The sequence below is a fragment of the Vanellus vanellus genome, assembly GCF_965231255.1.
Source record: "Vanellus vanellus genome assembly, chromosome: 24".
NCBI lineage: Eukaryota > Metazoa > Chordata > Aves > Charadriiformes > Charadriidae > Vanellus > Vanellus vanellus.
In genome coordinates, this window is record NC_138929.1 from 583,532 (window position 1) to 605,804 (window position 22,273).

The 22,273-nt window shown below is 51.6% G+C and overlaps 1 protein-coding gene across 1 annotated transcript; it reads left to right on the top strand.

Annotated features, from left to right (window-relative positions):
- Window positions 1-1,875: 1,875 nt before the first annotated feature.
- On the top strand, window positions 1,876-20,622 carry CAVIN1 (caveolae associated protein 1). Its single transcript, XM_082495081.1, has 2 exons — window positions 1,876-2,505; window positions 18,239-20,622. The coding sequence occupies exons 1-2, from the start codon at window positions 2,086-2,088 to the stop codon at window positions 18,902-18,904; spliced, it is 1,086 nt and encodes a 361-aa protein (XP_082351207.1). The 5' UTR covers window positions 1,876-2,085; the 3' UTR covers window positions 18,905-20,622.
- Window positions 20,623-22,273: the final 1,651 nt, after the last annotated feature.

The window sequence follows — 22,273 nt, forward strand, 5'->3', positions numbered from 1 at the left end:
TGAAGGCAGAGTTTGCATTGAAGTCATACATGGAATAAATGGCAGACCTAGAAAGTACTGCTCTGCTTGCATCCTGTGCTGTGCATGGAAATTCACAGGGGATATCTGTGGAATATCTGAAGCAGATATCCCCAGTGAGAAAAAACTGCAGAGCCTCAACGCTATCTGGCTGGAGTCAGGATTTTTTTCATGGAACTGACTCATCAGCAGCAAACACTGGAAATAAATCCTCAGGAAAACGTCCCTCCAGGAAAAAACAGGGTATAGAAAAGCAACCTATTTTTAATACATGACATAATACCTATTGTGGAAGCCGCACAGCACAATTTACTGATGCACAGTGAAACCAAATCTCAATCAATGGTGCCGTGTGGGTACAACAGCAGTAAAAAGTGAGCTGTCACATGGCGTAGAGCACAGGGGCGCGGAAAGTGCTGACCATCAGGAGCATTCATGGTTAAACAATGTTCCTGTACATTGGTTTGTGCGTCGTGGGTTTCCCAGCTTGTATGCTCGGAATTAAGCATTTCACCCAGTGCTGTCTCGAGGTAGGCTGTGAGCCTGGAGAGACCGAGTGGTGCAGAGCATTCATTTTATTCGCCAGCCTGTGGCAAATTGCAAGGGCGTGCTCGACCCCGGTGGGAGGCAGGATGTGTTGAGTATGAATTGCTTGTTGTCAAGGCTACAGGACAAGAGGGAAGCTGCAGCCTTCCCAGTCTGCCCATGGCCCTTCAGCTGAGCCTGGGAGCGCTTGCTGCTGCCCCAGCCAGCAGAGGCTGGGGCAGCAGTTCTGCCCGTGGGAGCTTGGTTCCCTTCGCCTGAGCCAACATCAGTGGCGGTGAAGAGGGTCTCGCCCAGGGTCACTCTCAAGATCTGAATTTCCCTTCTCCACCTTTCTGTGCTTGTTCCTGCTGGGTTGTTGTAGACAGCCTTTGGTAGCGCCTCCTGCTTGTCTTCTAAGGCAGTGAGCTGATGATGGTTCCACAAGGCATAAACTTCTGCCAACACTATATAAGACTGTGAATTGCTTTGTGTCAACACTGAGGTTAAAAGTTGCAAATAAGGGTTATTTCTTCCCCGTGTTCTCCAAAGCAGTATGTACTCTATTAAGTTTTGAAACAATTAGTTGTGGTTTTTTTTTTTACCAAGAAAGCCTTATGTAACACAACGTATTAGGGCATTGCTTACAATTAGAGTTTTGCATGGCATATGCAGAATCACGTCCCACGTTTAGTAGTCTAGTGGCTTGATGTGTCGATGGATGGAGGATTGCAGAGCTGGGATAGATGCTTTTAGGTGGGAGTGGCCAGCTGCTTCACTTCAGGAGTGAATTATATTTATTCTTTCAGTCAAAGCTGCGTAGAGATGTGGTGCACGCTGTACATATCATGTGCACGCCTGTTGTGTATATTCACACACATGGGAGTGTGAATTTTTATGATCCAGAAATTATGTGCCGTCAAGTATTGAAAATCAGGCTCTCGTAGTCCTGGAAATAAAAGCTAAGTGTTGGCAAAAGATCTGAATTTTCCAGGTGCCCTTTAACCTGTGCAGTTGTTTAAACCAGCCTTCCTTTAATGTATACAGCTGTGCCCAGATGGAGTTGCTTTCTTTCCAGCAGCTTCCCGAGCCATTTAGTCAAGGTTTTTTGTTTTTTTCCTCTCGTTACTTATGTTGCCTTTAGACTTATGGTGAAGAAGAGGCGGTTGTAGTTTCAGAGCTTTGCATTCCTTGCTGAGCTGTGCCTGCGTTTGCATGCAAAGCCATCGCCTCCTCTCCAACTATTTTAATCATTTCAGAAAGGGTGGGTCATCAGGCATTTGGCAGCGGGCTCCTTTTATATAGCTGAGGTGGAGTCAGCCAATGACCTGCAAGCCTGGAAAATTTTGCAGGGCAGTTTCACTGGACAGCTTTGCGGAGCTGTGCCATTTGAATTTCAGCACAGACATCCACACACTGTGCTCTCCATTTCTGGCGTGTCTCCCAGCGCAGAGTTTAGCTGAGGCTCGGGTTTAGTTTTCCCTCCTCTCTCTCCCTGCAGTGACAGCTTCTCCGGGCTCCGCTAGCCAGGACTCCCAGGCGATCATGGAGGATACTACTTTGCAAATTATCGAACCACCAACTGCCTCTGAGGCCTCTGAGGAGCAAGTGCCTGAAGAACCCATCAAATCAGACCAGATCAATGGTGTGATGGTACTGACCCTTCTGGACAAGATCATTGGAGCAGTGGATCAGATCCAGCTGACCCAAACACAGCTGGAGGAGAGACAGCAAGAGATGGATAGCGCAGTGACCAGCATCCAGGGAGAATTAACCAAGCTGACAAAGGCACACACCACCACCAGCAACACCGTGAACAAGATGCTGGAAAAAGTGCGCAAGGTGAGCGTCAATGTGAAAACTGTTCGGCAGAACCTGGAAAAGCAAGCTGGGCAGATAAAGAAGCTAGAGGCGAACGAAGCGGAGCTCCTGAAACGCAGAAACTTCAAAGTCATGATCTACCAGGTAAGGAGCTGTTTCACGACTTCTTTATGTCTTCTTAGCGGGTGTTTTGTTTGCCAAGAGTTCTGTCACGCTGCACGGTTGGTCCATTGCTCTCCCAAACTCCCCTGACTGTCTGGTGGTCCAAATTGAGGCGGGTCTGAAGTAGCTCTCTCATTCATGATTTAACATTCTCTATGTGATCTAAGACAAGGTTTGATAGAGTTGCTACATTTAACAGGAATTTTAACCAAGATAGTGAGAATGGCCCTAAGCACTCATTGCAATGGACCAGAAGTACCAAAATAACCTGATTTTACTGCTTAGCTGAAAAAAGAATAAGAATGCACTGGGTTCTGGAAGGGAGTATTGTAAATCTGTCTGCCAACATCTTTTCTTCTGAGAGGGAACATGTGTATTGCTACGTGGAGAGCGATACTATTTCAGATGTGTGACATGCATCTGATAACAACAAGAGACAGTAACCCCAGCATCAGGGTTAACCTCACTGACGAGGACAGACAGAGACATTAGAGAAAATACAGAACCACTCCTTGAGCTCATTAGCACTTGGGTCTGCCTTTGTCGTTGTGCTTGTACAGATTTCCCTGTTCTTTTTTCTACGATCTGTGAGTCTTGAATCTTCTAGTTGTCTGGTTTCAAAAACAGCTTTGGTTCGCTTGATGTTCAACCTCTGTGCTAAGCATTGATTTTTCCTTTAATATTAAACAAGAAGAAAGAGAAGAATATGTTTCTGTCAGTTTTCCTGTCTAGAGTTAGTCTTCCTTATCACAGCAAACTCTTCTATTGGGCCACAGAAGAGCGAGTGAAATAGTTAACGATTCAGTTAGAAGCCTCTGGGTTAATAATAGACATCATCAGGGACAAATAGAGAAGCATCCAGTGCTGATCACAGGAAGAGAGAGAAGGAAAACAGAAAAAAAAAGGAAAACGCTTCTTACTACAGTGTTTGAAGGGAGAGCTGATCATAATGTGTTCAGAATCTGACAAGTACAGGGGCCTGTGTAACCCTCTGATTCAGAGCTTAAGCGTTTGTAGTTTTATTATGCCTGAAAGGCTGAAATACTCGAGCCTATTCAGATCATACGGGCAACCTAACCAGTTATATATACGTATTTATTACAAGCTCTTTGTATCAGTCTTTTGGGGGAGGATAGATCTATCCATGGAAAAAGAAAATAGGACTCCAAGCGTACTGCAGAAACAACAATCATTGCAAAATGAGAAGAGTGAAGGGAATTGTTTAAACATAACATTCCTTGTGGGTTACGGAAATAGGTAGGAAGCTGGCAAGCTTCTCAGTCCTTTGGAAGCATCCTAAACATTGGCAGATTGACATTTTGTGAGCTGTTCATTTTGGTTTGCTGCTGCTTATGAATATTGAGTAGAGTTTCTCTTTGAATTAAAAAAGGCAGTCATGCTTCTAAAGGAAATCAGGGGCGATACTCCTGCTGATGTAATCAGGACAGAACAGCCTCGTGGTGAATCAGTTGACAAGGGACTATGGCAGGGATTTTGTGAATCGTAAAGATATTAAGAAAAAAAAAAAAAAAGAGTTATTTGTAATTCAGAACAATTTCCCAGCATGGAATTTAGTGTGATTTGACTGGGAGGCCACAGAGCACGAGTGAGAAATTCTCCAGGTTTGCTTCATGTGAAATGGAGCCTTTTGCACCCTCATGGAAATCCTTGTGCTTCTGCAGGGAGCCTTAGTAGCCCTTGCCACACCAGGTAGGGATCCAGTTCTGGGGAGACCGAAGGGGTGGCAGCAAGCGTGCAGGCTTGTGACGGACACTGCTAAGGCAAATGAAGTCTCTCTTGGGGGAGAAACTCTTGATTGTCTCTTAATTTGGTGCTTAAAATGAAACACAAAATCCATGATGGGCTTTTGGTGTTTGAATACTAGAAAGAAATAGGCAATAATAATATTAATGTGCCTGAGTAATAAATAGTTTTCTTGATAGTACTCTTGTGCCGCATTACTGTGGCAAAGACAGACCCATACGATGAGAACTGGATTGCCAGGCATGGACCACAGGGAATCCCCTGGAAGAATGGGCTATATTTTTGCAGTCCTCTGCACTACCACTCTTTCCTGCATATGATAGAAACACAGACTTTTGGTCAACAGAGAATGTTTCTAAATTATAACAATCTACAGCCTGTCTCAGAGCTACATTAATTATTATTTCTCATACAGAAAACAGGGTTGCTTAATAGTTGCATTATGCTATAGATTGCAGTCCATAAAAATGTCATCATGAATTTTCAATGTACAGAAACCTGAATTCTATCGCTTGGTGTAAGGAAAAAAAATCTGTCGTGTATAGGAGCCTCTTTTATTTGTGGAGACCTTTTCTTCTGAAGTTAAACATTTTGGGGGATCTTGGAAGTTTTGCTTTTGACTTTGGGGGTTTTTATTCTGCTTTGTTTTTTTTTCCTGGGAGGGACAGGATTTTTAAGGTTTGTGTCTTACTGTAGTCATGAAGATGTCATTCTTCAGAAATTCCTAACACAGCCTGACTGTGGGAATTGCACAGCAGATTTGCAAAAACATCGGGTTACAATTTTGTGTCACAATTTATTCATACAAATATTTTATCACAGTCAGTAATTCTAGGCACATCAGTGACAAGAGTGGTACTTCGTCTGGGATTGTGCAAAACAGATAATGCCAGCACATTTAAAGAATAAAACTCTATACAGAAAGAAGTGACATTTTTGTGTGTACATTCTAAAGGCATTTATCAAACCGAGGATGATGTTCAGATGGTTTACTGATATTGAACAATGCTAGTTGTTGCAAGAAGCCTTGTTGAGTCCCGCTGCATTACCTGTTTACTAATGTCCTTCTGTGTTTCAGTATTAATAATCATGAAATTAAAAAAAAATGTTTCAAGAGTCTATAAAACCAAAACTTTATGATGGGCTCCGCCCTGGGAGTTTAAATGAAGAAAAGTCACTATGTTTTCCTAACTGTGTCTATCATTAAAAAAAAAAATTACAAAGTAACTCTTTTCTAATTCAGTGTTTCACTTCTCAAGACCTACAAGGTATCCAAGTTTGTGTTAGATACTTTCTTGGATAATGTAATTAATTATGTGATGGTGAGCAAGGTTATTACTACTTTCTAACCCAGATAAAGCTGCCTTTCGAAAGCTGTGATTAACTGTCCTGTGCGATTGCATTTTCAGTTGCTATGGCTAAAAAGGCAAAGATTTATTAGTCTTTTCTTTTGGAGAACAAGAGATAAACTCATCTGAAGAGACACAAAGTATTACATAAAACCAGTGGTGGTTATTTTCAAGTGAGATAGCTGAGTAAAACAGAGGTATTTAATATTCCATGATTCTACGGTATGAAGAAATAAAAGGAGCTAAAGAGAAATCAGTTCTTTACTGAGTATAGATGTTTGATTATTCTCTCAGCGTTGGATACTGAGGCTCCAGCAGTTATGGAGGGACTATTTCAGGAGTGCAAATAAGACCTTTTGGCACCTTGGGAGAAGAGGTCAAACTACACGTGAGCGCTGGATATTGCTAGCTGTTAGATTAGGAGGAAATGAAAATCAAATTTTATTCAGGGAAAGCCTGACCTGTCGAGATGACCCTGAAGCACATCTGCCTGCATAGTTGCAAAGTTTCGGGGAGAAAGGGCAGAACTGAAAATCACTTCCCCTAGGGCCAGCTGAGGGCGAGGCATTAAGCAGAATGTTTATGGGCTGTTGTTCGCAGTCACCTATAGACGTGCGTGCCCTTTCTCACTTGCTCACTCTCTCAAATACACTTTAACCTGATTTTGCCAGGAGCTGGTCTGGTTTCTGCGGAGGTAAGCGTTTTGACATTGGCTTAACATAGGGAATTAGATCGATTCTTGAGAATAAAATTTGAAAAAAACACCCCCCTCCAAATTACCACATCTTTTTGTTCTGAAAATGAGCTTACCAAAAGCAAAGTGCCAGACTTTTGACAAGCTGCTGTGTAAAACAGTCCGTAAACAGAACTTGCCCTCCGAAAAAGTCTGATGTCAGATGACTACGTGCAGTTATTAACAGCCCATGGGAACAGAGCTCCTCAGTGCTTCCTTTGTGCCACCCGTCCCGGGCGCCTGTCTTTCAGAGAAATTAGGACACCAACAAATTTGGTTAGAGTGGTTGCTAATAAAGACAAACTAAAGTGAGTTCATCCCAAATCTCCTGGTTTTATGATACAAGAATCTGGGTCTGGTTACTACAGTTCGTGGCTAAATAATGGATATCCCATGCAAACAGCCACTGCTGTAAAACCAGACAGTGTGCCACACTCGTCTGAAGAATGGCACGTGTCAGCGCTTACGTAAGCATGGCATTTTTCCTCCAAACATTTTTCAACAATTAAACTTATTTGTGCAAATGCCAAAGGCCTGATTTTCTTACAGCCAGACATCCGAATGCTTGTGGCACGCAGTGCACGTATTGAATATTGAATTTCTGAAATGTGCTGGTGCTTTATTTTGAGGCGCACGTGGGCGCCGAGCCCGAGGGAGAGCTGGCTGGTGGCGTGTGGCATTGTCTGGGGAAAGAGAGCGGCCTTTGTCCGCGGTGTGCGGGCGGGCTGCTCCCCACGCTGCCCGATCGGGGGGTCCCGCGCACCCCCTCTGCTCTTCGGGTGACTCCAGTGGCCACTCAGAGCCTGGGAGAGGTGGGGGTTCCCTGGGAAGGGCCGGGCAGTTAGGAGAGCTGGGTAGAACGAGAATCTCACTGTACAATGTGTAGGGTAGGTAGGGCTGGATGAGGAAATATAAATAGCACAGCTTGGCTTTTGTGCCTTGAGTGGGCCTTATACGGATGAGAGCAACAAGATCATCGATCGTGGGGAGGAGGGATGAATTTCAAACCCACACATTAATGCAACAGATTCCAAGGCCGGACCCGAAGTGCCTCATTTTTAGGTCTGTGCTCCTCAAAAGAGAGCGTGGAAAAGAACATGAGCTCGGGGGTCTGACGAGAGGCACGGGGCCAGGAGTGCAGGGCGTACAAAGCCACATACCGCAGCCGCCGCACCCACTGCCCCTGGGCTGCAGCCTCTCTCCACCTCCTAAACAGCGTGTCAGCTGCCTCGAGCTATGGTTTTGTTTCAAATTAATCATTCTGAAACAAAAACTTCATTAGTCTAATGACAGCAGAGGGTTCGTGAGAAACAGCGCAATCTGTAGTTCCAAAGAACAGCCTGTGTGGATTACATACCTTGGATTCAGTGGAGCTTGCCCAACTACAAGCGTTAAAAAATAAATAGAAATTTCAAATAAAATTTGAATGGCAGTACTGGGGATAGGCAGGAGCACGAGGCATATGTGTTACGCTTTTCCTGCAAGGCAGGTTGGCTCCATGTGCTTGGGAGCGCTCTGCACTTGAACTTGAGTCCCTCTCGGGATCTGGAGCAGCTCCGTGTGTAGCATCAGTTTTTCCCAGTGGTTCACTGCAGAGGTTTGTATTGCAGCAGCCAGTGGGTTTTGTGTTTATTTTCTAATAATACTTAAAAATAAAAGGCTTGTTTCATTTTGCTGTGAATCCACTCAAAAGCAGCTTGCTTTATAGCCACAACATTTCTTAACCTGGGTTCAGCAGAGAATTACTGTGCACTTCTTGCTGGTGGGTTTGTGCATCAGCAACCTGCCAAATCCCAGGAAACACCTCACCCGGTGACAGTTCTGGTGTGGTTGATGGGCACAGAATATTCCTTTGGTGCTGGATTTGCTTTTGCTTTATTTTATTATGTTCTTGAAAGAAGTACCAAAGAGAATTCATCATGAAGCCTTTGTTAAAAAACAAAAAATCTGAATTGCACAAACCCATACTCATTAATTAAAGAGTTGATACTGTTTGTCTCTGATCATTTGTCTCTTTTGTTGGAACAGAGGGGTCCCAGCCCAGAAAGCTGTTCTATCTTCCCTTCTATTCTCCTGCTTTTGGTCACAGAGGTAGCAAAATTAGCGGTGAAAAAATGCCATCCCAGGGGAAGGAGAGAAATGTCATTCATCTCAATTCCTTCAGGCTGCAGCGCTGAATTCTCCATCCATTGTAAGGGGCACCGTGTTAACATCCTTATGTGCAAAGAATCCTTCATATTCTTTCCACATTGCTGAATTATGAGAGTCTGAAGATAATAATTCACAGGAGGCTGAACCTTAAAAATATTTCAGGATGTTACTAACTCTCACTTCCAGGATTTTTCTTAGTGCAGATTATCAGTCTTTCTACCAAAAGGCAGCTCTGGAGCATGGATTACTCTGCTGCAGCCTGGAATCAACTGCATTAATATTTCATTGCTCAGGTATTATTTATAAGTGGTTAGTGCCAGGACTGTTTGGTCTGCTGCAATCCTTTCAGCGTTATAGTTACATACTGAGCTGTGCAGCAATAAATTGTCTCAGAGCAAAGGGCCAGGGGCTGCTCAGCCAGTTGGAATAAGGTTAGATTGCATTATTAATGGCTCATGAAAGTAAAACCAAAGGTAATATTCCTTCTGATCACATATTCATCTCTCTAGCCTCTCTTGTGCCTACTGGCAGTGGATCTAAGCATCTGTCATGATGTCTGTGTGATGCCAATGGTGCCACTGCGCATGGGAGTACAATGAAGTGCAGAATTTGCTGGCCGTGCTCGCTGGGCTAGGTGGCTCGAATGCTCTAGTTTCCAGTGAGATTGTGGCTCATTTTTCCATTCTTAAGCTAGATACAAGTCCTCAGCAAAAATAAATGAAGCCATCATGGACACACAGCAGGAAAAGCTCTCCAAGGCTGCGTGTAACCAAGTTTGCAGGTCTGGAATTAGAAACCAAAGAATTTGAGAAGCCAGTCCATGCTCAGACCGTGCCTCTCCCTGGGAAGACACAGTCCCATTGTTCTCCGGTGTACCCTGGGTGGGAATTTGACTGGTAGATGGTAAAAGCTGCTTAGTGTCACAGCCTTGCAAAACACTGGAAGGGTGGGAGCATCATGGGAGAAGTCGTACTCCTGCATATTATCTCCCTTTCCCCCATTTTATGTAAATGCAGACACTCTGTAGTTGGCATGCGTCCCTCTGCGCCCTTCAGCGTTGCTCACAAGGCTGGCACTGACTGTGCTGTGGGTGACTCACCGCGTGCTGCCACCCCGTCCCAGCTCCAGACAAGGCACGCACTTTCTGGGAGGCATGAGCAGCCACGCTCAGTCTAACACAGCCATTTTTCTGAAGAACGTACTGCTTGACCTGGGCACAGACCTGGTAAAACTGAGGGCTGTTCCTGCATCTTCGCTGAAGCCGCTTCTTGCTACAATACCCAATAGTGTGATGTGCTGTCCCCATCTGAGTAATGAGTAGAGAGCTATGCAGTCTCCACAGAAAGCATGGCAATGACTCATAAGCTCTTCGGCAGCATGCTTAGCCCTCTTTTATCCTGTTTGGGATCATGTTATCCTATTGATTCTGCAAGGTCTTCTACAACTTACAAAATACTTGAAGAATTGTGGGTCCACTGTCCAGCTGCAAGATAAGACAAAGACCAGAAACAAAGATCCTCAGAGTCAGTGAAGGAAAATCAAATATTTAGAATAAAAATTCTCAGGATGTTTAGTCTATAGCTTTATGTGAGCATGCAAATGTCAGTATCAGCACAGATCTATCTGCATATCATCTGTAATGCAAACTCCACCTTTACTGGTTTGCTGTTCATAAATAGCTCTGGAGTTATTAATCAGTTGAGACAGGTTTATCCGGGACGAGCAGTTCTGAGAGTAAAGCCAGTTGTACAAACAGGCTGATAGTAGGATCAAAACTTTTTTCTGCTGTCAGAGGGAAAAGAAAAAAAAAAAAAAAAAAAAAAAGCCTTTTCACTCTGCAATCTATTTACTTCTCTGTTTCCTACAGCCCTGCCTTTCTTCTGACTCACTGGGAGGCACAAGCGCTTTTCCAGACACAGCCGCCTCCTCTCCCTGCGCCGTTCCTCCCTTGCTTTTCACCACCAGGTCTGAACTAGCTCCAGTGCCTGTACCATGCTGCTCATTCTCACCAGCTGATGAGGGAGATACAGCCTTTTAGGACATAGCTTCCAGGACACAGAGTAACTAGATGCACCTGACAGAAAAAAGTGCCAAGAAGATTGCGCAATACACAAAATTACAGAGAGGAGAAGGACTTCTGCTAGTCAGGGAGATATTGCTTGACAACAAACTAGCTTATCCCTTTACCATTTACCTAATCCCAACCTATTTTGTTTTTCCCCCTCATGTTTTAGATCTTTTCCTTTGTCTTGGGAGTGTTCTTTGGTGACTTCTTACTGCAGGATTCAGTAGTCTTCTCTCTAAGGACTCGATGCTTCTCTTTTTATGGACCTCTTGGCACTATTGGAGATAAAATCTGTCCAACCTTCGGAATGTAGGAGTTGAGGCTGTCCGTGCCTATTGCATATGGAGGGGTTAATTTTATATGCCAGCTGCTGCTTGGGATGCTGAGTAGCCAGCCCTTGTCCTCACAGTGTGTTTAGCAGAAGAGAGAGTGTTTGATCTTGCAGTGAGTGTATTTGCTGTGTCACTGGGCATAGATGTCTGTAAGCTGCTGGGTATTGTCCAGTGTTGGTTTAGGGTACGGTCAGTACACTGACAAAACCAGCGGATGGAGGTCTGGAATCACACCCGGCTGTTTCGATCTCTCCAGCTTGTGTATTTGAATTAATAAACACAGGGTTTTAAAATTACTATCTTTTCATAATCTTACACGTACAAGCAAACTCTACTTTAAGCTATACCACAGAAACTGGAGAGACCTCCAGAACAGCTGACATCAAATCACTTTGTGAACAGCAGTGTGAAAAGAGAGCAGAATCCGGCCCTGTGGCAGTGTTCAGTGTAAACGTGCCCGAAACCATAGAAGGGATTCTGCGTCTCCTAGGACCTGCCGTAAATTAGAGGAGGACACTCTTCCTTCTAATAAATCTTTGCTGACTATCTTTTCTGTCAAATTTTGCTACCTGGCTTCTCCCTTTACTAAATCATACCCCTGTGCCTTTTCTCTCTGCCTGTTCTCATGCTAATCCGGAGTATTTGTTGGCGATGTTCCTGATCAGATTCCTGGTGGAGACAGGTAAGTTTTTCCATTGTGCTTCCTTTCTGCTGGCCATTGAAACACAGTTTTCCTCATCTTAGCCCGAGAAGATCCAGCGTGTGCGCTTTGAGTCTTCACCAGGGACTGCCCTCTGAGCCGTCTCCAGGAACGGTTCCCTCTGCCCACGCTGCGGAAAGTGCCATGGCCCAAATCAGCAGAAGACATGCGAGGAGGCAGCAGTTTAGGGCCTCGGCAGGAGTACCCCCTGAAGATCGCTTTGAACCTCTTCTGAAACTCTGAAAGCTGCTGATACCAGAGCCTTTGCCTCTCCGCCTGCCTGTGGCTGCTGCAACCTTCAGACCTGCCAGGCTGATCTTCCCGTTGGCAGAAATGCCTCCGCTTGTTGGCTAAGCTGCTTGCTGCTCGCTGCATGCTCTGCCCTAGTTATAACAGACGGAGAGGAGCTATGGTTTTCTCTCAGGCATTACAGGACTTGTTGTGCTCTACCTCTGCGATCTGGGGCGGAGGAATTGCTGTATGGCTTGCATGAAGGGCTAGCAGCCAGGAGCAGTTGGCTCTGCTGGCCTCTGCTGTGACTGGGCAAATCCTGCCTGTTTGCTGAGCCTCAGTTTCTCCCTCTGAAATACAGACCCGGTAACACCTCCTCAGGCTTCTTGTAAGGTTTTGTTTATAAGACTTTGTGAAATGGTTTGAAGTTGTTGTTTTAAATAGACAAAAGACAGGCAGAGAGCACAAACTGTGACATAAAACTACAGTTGTCTCAGGTAGGCACTGCAGCATCCATTTCTGCACAGTGGCTGTTCACTACGAGCTGAGCTCCCGCACACCGGCTGGAGCTGGTGGTGACTTTAACTGCTGTTTGTCTAACGCTTATCTCATGCCACAAGGGCCGCTGGTAACAGCATAGTGCCCTGTTAGCCTTCCTCTTATTGTGTGGCTACTGGAGAAAATACCCCAAGCTCCCGACGCCTGCACGTCGGGTGTGTGCAGCGCTGTCCGGTGGGAACGGCCACGTCGGTCGCTGGACAGGACTCCCCCGAGAGCCGGGCAAAGGTGAACCCAGCCCAGGAACTGGTGTCCCTGGGAGAAGCTGCCTGGGAAAACTTCTCCTTTTCAAGGAGAGTGACAAGATTTTTAAAAAAGGCAGGTTTTTTGTGACATAGCAAGAGAATCTGATAGCAATTATAACCTCCACTGAAAAATTCTGTTCCAACAAGGCACTGGAGAAGAAAGCAGAGCCCTCCTCTGCTGTGCAGGGCGTCCTTACATCCCTGAGCTCTGCTGGGCTGTGGGTGCTTATCAGGTGTGTTGCTGTTCCTCGGGAATAACTGAGTCCTCCTTCCCGTGATGCTGATGGAAGGTCAGCAGGGAAAAGCATCCTCTAAGGACTGGCAGAGCAAAACAGCTATTGTGGCAATGGGAGTGGAGAACCTTCTCTCCTCTGGCAGGGCTGACCAAGGCAGCTGTCTTCTGCCAAGATGCTCTTAGTCCTCCCTCAGCCTCCCCCCAGGCTGGAGCTCATCTGACCTGCCCCGGGCGGGCAGGGGAAGGGCTGGTGTGGGGCAGGAGGTGCAGCAAGCGCCAGCTCACCCAGCAGCAGCTGGGATCAGCCCTTTTTGGTCATGGCAGAGCCTGGGGATGTAAGCTGGTCATGTTCTGCATGCTACAGCTGCATGTCAACCAAACTCAACCGTTCGTGCTGTTGCAATTGTGTAAAAATAACTGAACAAAATGAATTACAGATGTGATTAGCATGCGCATGTGAAAAATCCTCCATTAAAGCTTCAAACCGGAGGTCGGAGTGGCTGAGAGTTCTGGGACTCTGTTTTTTATGCACTGACGATAAGAGCCTCTTCACGAGCAGCCCAGGAGCCTTCTTGCCTTTTGGGAATGTTCCCCAGATTTGCTGGTGATCCTGCAGTGCTTGAAGAGCTCTGCGTGGCTGGGAATGCAGCTCAGCTTTGTGTCTCATTGGCCTTTTATATGACAGGGGAAGTGTTGACATGTGTTGTAGCAACCAGGCGGTGTGTACATGGCCATATGGGGCTGCCGGGGTGACTCACTGCAAGGGAACGCGGGCTCGAAAACAACATCCGATAAAAAGCCCACTTAGTGGAACAAGGCAGGGGCCGGTCTGCCCGGCAGATCTAACAGCTCTGAATTGTTTGAAGTAGGAGGAATACAGAGCAGCCCAGCACCCTGTCAGCTGGCAGCCAGCAGCCACGGATGCTGGGTATGGGCACCGGGGCGCCTCCGGGCACCCACAAGGTCTGCAGAGGGATGGGCTGCCCATCCCATCGGCTCTGCCAGCGGGAGGGAGCTTCCCGAAGTAAACCGCTTCCCAGGGAAGCTTTGGGCCAAAGGGACAGCACAGCTGTGCACGTCAGATTGTGAAATGGGTTGGGGGCTGGCGACCTGTAGATGGGTAAAAGAAACGTAGAGCTTGAATCGGAGCTGAACCTTTATGTGAAGCACATCAGATGGCAGCGTGCTCAGTCCCAGCACACACACACACTACCTGTCCTTCTGCTGGGTGTAGCTCTGCTTTGTGCACAGAGCAGGGCAAGATTTTTCTTCTGCTGGTATGAAAATCTTCTGGGAAATCTTGTTTACTTGCTGTCTTTATGCCAGCTGGATTCAAGCTGTCTTAGAGAACAGAACTGGGTTATGTCTGATGATTGGGAGCCAGGGTTTGAACACCCCAACAAGCGGGGATGCCAAGACCCAGGATTTTGGACTCACCCACTTCAAGGGTCAGTGTTTTCCCAGTAAAAATAGAGTAGTTGGAATGCCTGCTGTTAAAAATGTGGCTCATCTGCGCGAGTCATGAGTGAAATAAAGTGCACAGACCATAGTGCCTTGCCCAGAGCGGGGATTTGTGTAGCCGCCACCCCTCAACCCGGGATGGTTCTTGATTGTTCCATCGAGGTCCCATTGTCCTCCACCGCAAGCAGATGCGTCCGTGTCTGCGGGCACGTTCTGCCCACCCCGGGCTGCTCCCCTTCCCCATGGGAGAAACTCCTCTCAAGCAGGGAGGAGGAGACCCTTGGTGGCATTTGGGCAGTGCCTGGGTGCAGGTGGGCAGCTATATGTGAGGAACGCTCAGCAGCAATGTACCCTTCCCCATTAAGACATGCCAGAGCTGTTGGTTGTTCTCACCCCAGCTGTCCTGTGCATCGGCCAGAGCCCGCTAAACCAGCAGGAATGCTCCTAGATGCAGGTGGGCTTTGAGTCAGGAGAGTGACCCACAGCACACAGTGCTGAAAATTCACCAGCTGTCCTCCGGCTGGTTATCTACGGCTCAGATAAGCAATCAGATTGAAGAAGACTCAGGGGAAAAAAATGCAGGAATTATACCAGGCATAGGAAAGAGAAATGCACTATGTGGTGGCCCTCAGCCAGCCCCACAGCCCTGCAGTGGGCATGCTCCCCTGTCACCCTGGCTCTGCGGGAAGGGGGCCCGGTGAGGGTTGCAAAGGGATTCCCAAGTGCAGCTGGAGAAAAGCTCTGGGAAACAATCTTGAGGGGGGAAGCTGGGGTTGTAGGCATCCTTACTTATGGGAATAGCTGTGCTCTGTCTTGGCCTCTGTGTCTGAGCAGTGAGAGTGCCCCCGAGACAGGCGTGAGCGGAGTCTCGAGCCCATGAGCGATGCTGCGCTGGGGCTGGGGCAGCTGCCTGCGGGGACGGTGCATGGGGCAGCAGAAGCGTGGGTCTGTCTGTGAGTGCAGTGCGTGGGAGTTCAGACAGCCGGGCAAGCGCTGTTCTCAGGATTAAGTGTCAGGGATTACAGAGGGCCGCACCGTCACCCGAACAGGGTCAGGGTTGCTCCAGCTGTCCCATGTACTGGGAGCTGCTGCTAGCCACATCTTCATGATTGTGAGGAAAGAGTTGCAGGATGCTGCCGCGGTCGGATGGGTTTGTTGCTGGTGCAGCCCACTCAGCCACATCAGAAAATTCAGTCAGAAGATGGATTTGCTGGTGTAACACGAGGAAAAGAGGTTATTTACATGGCAGACATGGAGTTTTTGAGGTGGTGTTTCTTTCTGCACACACATGTTCTGGAGCTAACAAGGGGCTGATAAGTATCTGAGTTTGCAGGATATGGCCTGTTTCCAGCGACAGTTGTGCCAGGCGAGAGGGGGATGCCTTTGTTCTGGCTCATTGTGTTGACTCAGAGGGAAGGAAGCGGCTGGAGTTCCTGATGTTCTCGGCGGGGCAGGGTCCCCCGGAGTCTCTGGGATTGCTCCAGCAGGTGTTGTTGTGGAGAACAGGATCCCTGCCTTCCCAGTGATGTGGATTTGTTCTGGACTGACCTGACCCTCTGGAGAGTGTGTGTATTGTTTTCTCCTGAAGTGGCTAATCAAATGAAGAAAACATATGTTGGCCACTTCACCTTAATTTCCATGAAGTGTTTGGGACCTGAGCTGTGATCTGGAGCAATAAAAAGAGCTTTTCCCAGTGCAAATGGATAAAATAAAATAAGTAAATAAAATAATAATAATAATATATAATAAAACCCAGAACGAAACCCCTGCCCTGGCAGACTCTGTGTTTTGACCACGGACACTGCAGCCTGTGTCACCTTCACTGAGCCCAGCGCTCTGTGGAGCTGACTTTTCATTGTTCACAAAGTTCTTCCAGGTGAAGCTGTGCGGGAGTCACCTATTCAATAAGCAAATATCAGTTCTCCAGTGGTGTAAGGGAAGGAAGAGCTGGGGACAGTGTAGCTGGCCCAGCCGAGCAGCCCCATGTCTGGGGGGGCTCAGGCCGAAGCAGCAGCGTGGCAGTGACCTTGGTCAGCCGGAGCAGCAGCGTGTTGGTGCGTGGTGGCAGAGTGCTTGGGGCGCAGACGTGTGAACACGCTCGTCCCTTCTGGCGCTGTGTGAGGGATTGGGATGTCCTCTGCTGTGGCAGCACCAGAGAAACCTGTACAGAAGTGGGGCTGGAGTTGGCGCGGCTCTTTGGGGCCGGGCCTCAGGGGCTGTTTTGGTGGTTTGACCATCACGAGTGTCCTGGCTCCTGACATCTGCGTAGTTCGTTAGCTCACAGCTGTGTTGGTGCAGTGGCTACTGTTGCGCAAGTGCGACACGTAGAGCGTGCAGCCTTGCACGAGAGATACCACGGCAAATTCACCTTCCCGGGACACGACGCAGCTCCGGTCCTGGCATCCCCGAGCCGGGGGAAGGCGAGTCACTGCTGGCGTTTGCCACGTGCTTCAAGTACTCGGGCCTGGGGTACCCCGGGGTCTGCGCCTTGATTTCAGCGGGCCCTGCTCCTGCTGGTGTTGGACTGGGATCCCCTGTCCTTGCTGTGTTCAGCTCCTGCCTGCCCCAGGGCTGGGAATGGTGCCCAGCGGTCATTTTCTCCAAACCTCAGCCCAGCAGCTCTGCTCTCTGCGTGCCTGTTCCACACGGTGCCTTTCGGCTGCTGCTGGCTTTCTGACAGTGCTCGTCTCAGCAGCTCCACGCCTCTCCCACCCAGTTCCGTAGGTTAAAACCACACGGGCAATAAATTTCTGAGCCGTGGGCTGCAGCCCCACAGCTGTGACGCTTCATACAGTGATGGGCTATTTCCAGCCTGTCCTGGGAACAGAGGCGTGATTCATTGCAGCAGGGACGCACGCTATGTGCTGCTCAGATGAAAACCAATCCCACTCCAGACCTGTGCCCCTCTCCTGGGCACATGCTTGTCCTCTGCCACTGGGATCAGAAACTTAGCTGACCCGGGAGAGTGGAGAAGCTGAATGAATTCACCTCCTGTCCCGAGGGCGGACAGAGTAACCTTGCAGACCTAGCTGTGCGAGTCAGGGCCGCCTTCAGATACAGGCTCGGACAAATTCCCTAACTTAGTCCCCAGCAGAGAAATGGGAAAAACAGGGCAGCGTGCTGCATCCCAAGAGATGTCTCAGCCCCACATCTGGATCCTGCAAGGCCTTGGGAAAGTCCAAGTGCAGACCGGGGTCGGCCAGGCCAGTGTGTGCCGTGGCCGGACTCCCAGCTCCGGAATGTGCCGCCATCTGCAGCCCAGCACCACACAGTGCCCAGGGCCACTGCTGGCCGGACCCCAGCCAGGCCAGAGAGCTGGGGTGGCCAGCGGTCTTACCAAGAGAAGACCACCTGTGGGAAATAAGTTGAAACACCATGGGCTGGTGGGGATGGGAAGGGCCCTGGGTATGCACTGGGAAGCAAAGGGGTGCCACATCGCTCCAGTGGGTTCCCTGTGCCCCTCCATGGCAGGATGCGGGGCCAGGAGCAGGGGCACGCGATGGCCAGGCCTTGGGATGAAGATGAAACTGGAGGGGACAGGACTGTGACAGGGGCACAGGAGGAAGGGAGAAGTCTCCAGTTTCAGTGCCTCGTCCTGCACTGCTGGAGTCACAGATGGGTTTGGAACCAGGCCAGAGTGAGCAGAGCCAGTATACCGAAGCTTAAATGCAGCGGAGCCCTAAGCTGCTGCAGGTAGAGCAAGTCCTATTTACAGTAATTTATCAGGTGCACTAAGGGAGGATGAGCCCAGGCCTGACATTGTCCAGGTGTGTTTAGCCACGAATCGTATGAACCGTAGCTGTGCTTCTGCTCTGAGGCACTGCCGGACGCGGGGGCTGGCTCCTGAGGCTGGGTGTGTGTGTCTCACTGGCTCCGCTCTGTGTCTTGCAGGATGAAGTGAAGCTCCCGTCTAAACTGAGCATCAGCAAGTCTTTGAAGGAAGGAGAAAAGCTAGAGAAGGAAGGTGAGGGCGAGGAGGTGCCTGTGGGTGAGGACCATGCGGAGGAGGACCACATCCAGCTCTCCTCAGATGAAGAGGTGGAGATTGAAGAGATTATTGAAGAGTCACGAGCAGAGCGCATCAAAAGGAGCGGCATGAAAAGAGTGGATGACTTTAAGAAGGCGTTCTCAAAGGAGAAGATGGAGAAGACTAAGCTAAAGACCAAGGAAAACCTGGAGAAGACCCGCCACAACTTGGAGAAGACTCGCCACAACCTGGAGAAGAGGATGAACAAACTGGGCACCAAGATTGTGACTAACGAAAGAAGAGAGAAGATGAAGACCTCTCGGGACAAGCTGAGGAAGTCTTTCACCCCTGACCACACCATCTATGCCAGGTCCAAGACAGCCGTCTACAAAGTGCCACCCTTCACTTTCCATGTCAAGAAAATAAGAGAGGGCGAGGTGGAAGTGAAAGCTACGGAGCTGGTGGAGGTTGGAGGAGAGGAGGGAGAAAACTCGGATCTGATGCGTGGGGAGAGCCCCGAGATGCACACACTGCTGGAGATCACGGAGGAGTCCGATGCGGTACTGGTGGACAAGAGTGACAGCGAGTAGGACAGGCTGCAGCACGGAAGGGTTGTGGACGACGGCTGAACACATAATCATTCACATTTCGAGATCTCTCTCTGCCCTGGTGCCCCAGGGGAAGTGTACACAATGCATCTTTACTGCCCTGCAGAGCCGACGCCAATCCCCTGCCTGCTTGGACAAGGTGTATTTTGTATTTTAGTTTTAGCACACAGAAACGTTAGGAACACGGGACTCTTTTTCTTACACTGTTAAATCACCCTTGGAGACCATTCCTGCCGCAGGCTGCCTGAGAGCCTTCCAGCACCAGACCTGAAGAGGGGGACCCGGCCCAGCTGGAGAGTGCTAAAACCAAGATAACGGCTGTACACCTGGAAAGCCCAAATGTCCTCCATAAGCAAAGACCTGGTGTCAAGAAAGCTTCCTGCCAAGCAGCCTGCCAGCCCACGCCACCCCTGCTCCCTGTGCCAGGCTGCGTGGCCATCCCCACCGGCAGGACAACTCCCAGCACCCATGGGGGACGCAGAGGAGCCATGATGCACCTGCACAGGGGAGGGAAGAGCCGAGCAAGTCCTCTTGAAGGCCAGAGCACAGGCGAAGCTGAGCCAGCAGCGTGGCAGGCGGGTCTGCTCCTCTCTGCCCTCTCGAGGACTGGATTACATGGCGGTGCCTATGACGGCTTCACCACAAAGCCGCCCTGCTGCCAGCACCGCCATGGGTGCCCCTGTGTGCATCACACAGCCGGGCCTGCCGCTGCTCCCCGCTGCACTGGGGCTGTCGATGTGACAGCCGCGGGGCCGCGGCAGGAGCAGCGCAGGCCACACGCTCCCCTGCTTGGGCTACTGATGCAGCTGCCGGAGGCCCAGTGGCCGTGGGCACACCCTGGCCGGGGCAAGGAGCATGGCGGAGGTGGGGTGCTGGATCTGGTCCCCCCAGGGGTGGCCGCAGCAGGCAGCAAGGTACCGCTCCCTGCCCAGGCAGAGGGGACGCGCAGGCAGCAGTGCCGGAGCAGCCACCACCGGCTGCAGCTTGTTTGCAGAGGGATGCGCTGATGCCACGTGAGGCTCTTGACGGTCAGAGAGCGGCCTTGACACCGGTCCAGCACCGGACCCCGAGTGTTTCTGAGCATCTGCTTCCTCCCGGGGGCTCGGCTCGGCTCAGGCTCCTGCCCACGTCCTGCGCTTTTCTCCCCGTTTCCCGCTTTCCGCAGCTTCGCTCCCGGACCCCCGCAGCGGGGCAGCGCTCGGGCACCGCCGGCCCGGCCCGGCCCCGGGGGGGCGCTGATCCCGGCGGGCAGCGCGGGAGGCACCGGGCCGGGCTCGTCCCGCTCCGCTCGCTGGGCCCGGCCGCTTCCCCCGGCGGGGGCTTGGGGGCTGCTCTCGCTGACATAACCGAGTATATAAACACGCTTTTCCCCTAAGAATTATTTTTCTTCTTATTCTAGCGCATCCAGCCCGCCCCCGGTCCCGCGCTGCCGGGGCCGCCCCCGTGTGCCGGCGGGGCTGGGGGCGGCTGCGGGGCTCCCGCTCGGGCAGCGGCCCGGCGCTCCGCCGGGGACACCCCGGAGCCTCTCGCGGGCCCACGGGCGGTTTCCACGCCGGAATTTCTTCCCACGGAGCGGCGGGGCCGGGGCGGCCGGTACCGAAGGCAGCGCGGGGCCGGGGCGGCGGGACCCGGACGAGCCCCCACCATCCCCCCGGCTGCGTCCCGGCGAGCAGCGCAGCTAATAAAGTCTCTTTTCTAAAGCACCAGCGTGAGCGTGTTCATGGCGGGGGGAAGGGGGGGAACCAGCCCCACGCGGGGCCGGGGCCACGCGGGATCCCCCCACGCGGTGTCGCTGCCGGGCCTCCGGGGCGGTGCTGCCCCTTTAAGAGGCGGTGGCGGCGGCGGCGGGCCGCGCGCTGACGTCATGGCGCTGCCCGGAACTCAGCTGGGTTTCCCGCACGGCCGTTCCCGGCAGCCGCCGCCCCCCCCGCCGCGCAGCCCCCTCCCCAGCGCCTCCCCGCGGCGGGAGGCGGCGCCGTCCGGGAACAGCCGGCAGGGGGCACATACACCCCCCCGCGCCGCGAGCCGTGACGAGACGCGGGGCGGCTGTGCTGATTGGCCGTCAGGGCCCGTCCCTCGCGGGGCAGCGGGAACGCCGCACCGCCATTGGCCGCGCTCGGCGTGACGCGGCGGGGCGGGGCCCGGGCGGGTAGCAGGTTTCTCGTCACTCCGGCGAGGACCGGACGCGATCGTCGCCGGCACCAGGAGCCGCTGCCCCGCCCCGCCCGGGACCGCCGGTGAGCGCGGAGGGGGCCGGGCCCGGGGTTCGGGGAGGGGGGGGGGCGCATTCCCGGCGGGCGCCGCCGGTACCGGGCTGTCAGGGCCCCGGGGGTACAGGCTCGGGGCTGGGTGCCGGTGCCCGCGCTGCCGGTGTTCCTCGGGGGCTGTTGGGCCGCGGGGCCGGAGCTGCGCGCCCCGGCGGGGCTGAGCCGTGGGGAGGTGGGGGCCGCTCCCGCCGCGGCCCGTCCCGCCGGGTGTCTGCGGGGGCGGAGGGCGCGGGGGGCCTTCCCGGGAGCCTCCCCTGTCGGTCGGGCTCGGCCCCGCGGACAGCCGGCGGTTTCGCTTTAGTTGGGAGGCGGCGACTCGCTCCCGCTGCGGCCCGGCCTGGCGGTGCCGCCATGAGCGGGCGCCCGGCAGCCGGTGAGGGCAGCACCCGCGCTCCCGCGGAGCCGTAGTTAAGGAGGTACTAATTAACCTAATCCTCTGGTTTTACAGCAAATGGGATTTCTCTTCCTCCCGCCGCTCCCGGCAGGCACGGAGCCGGGCCGGGACAGCTCCCGGACGCTGCCGAGACTCGGAGCTCCCGCGGCGCTGGTGCCGTCGAGTGCCACAGGCGGGGTCCCCGCCCCCCCGGGCAGCGGGGCAGAGCTGGGGCTGCCGGTGAAGCTGCTTCCACCGCGCGACCCCCGACAGAGGGTTCAAAGCCTAAATGGGCTTCTCGGAGAGGGCAGAGCGTCCGCATCAGCGGGGCAGGGCCAGAGGAGCCGCCGGCGGTCTGGTTGCGTTGAGGCCAAGCGATGGGCTCTCACGGGGCCCGTGCGCTTTGGGGGGGTTCATTGTGGGCTGCAAACTCGGGCTTGCCTGAGCGAGGGTTTAGGACAGGTGCTGGTGCCGCCCGTCCCAGTGGTGGTTTTCACTCTGCTGAAATGACTCTTAAGTGAAAGTCTGAGGGTCCAGTGAGTGCCTGGGCAGAGCAAAACTGGGAGACCTGGCCGAGGTGTGAGCTCAGGGCTGCAGCTTCACCCACCCCCCCCAAACAGAACTGCTTGGCCATCTCTTGCCTGACATCTCCTGCCTGGACCAGCTTGGGTTTGATAACCGGCCTTGCTGGTGGTAGGTGCAATGCCGAGG

Coding starts and splice junctions, on each gene's coding strand:
- CAVIN1 (XM_082495081.1), top strand. CDS start 2,086: ATGGAGGATACTACTTTGCAAATTATCGAACCACCAACTGCCTCTGAG. Junction 2,506..18,238: donor TCAAAGTCATGATCTACCAG/GTAAGGAGCTGT, acceptor TGTGTCTTGCAG/GATGAAGTGAAGCTCCCGTC.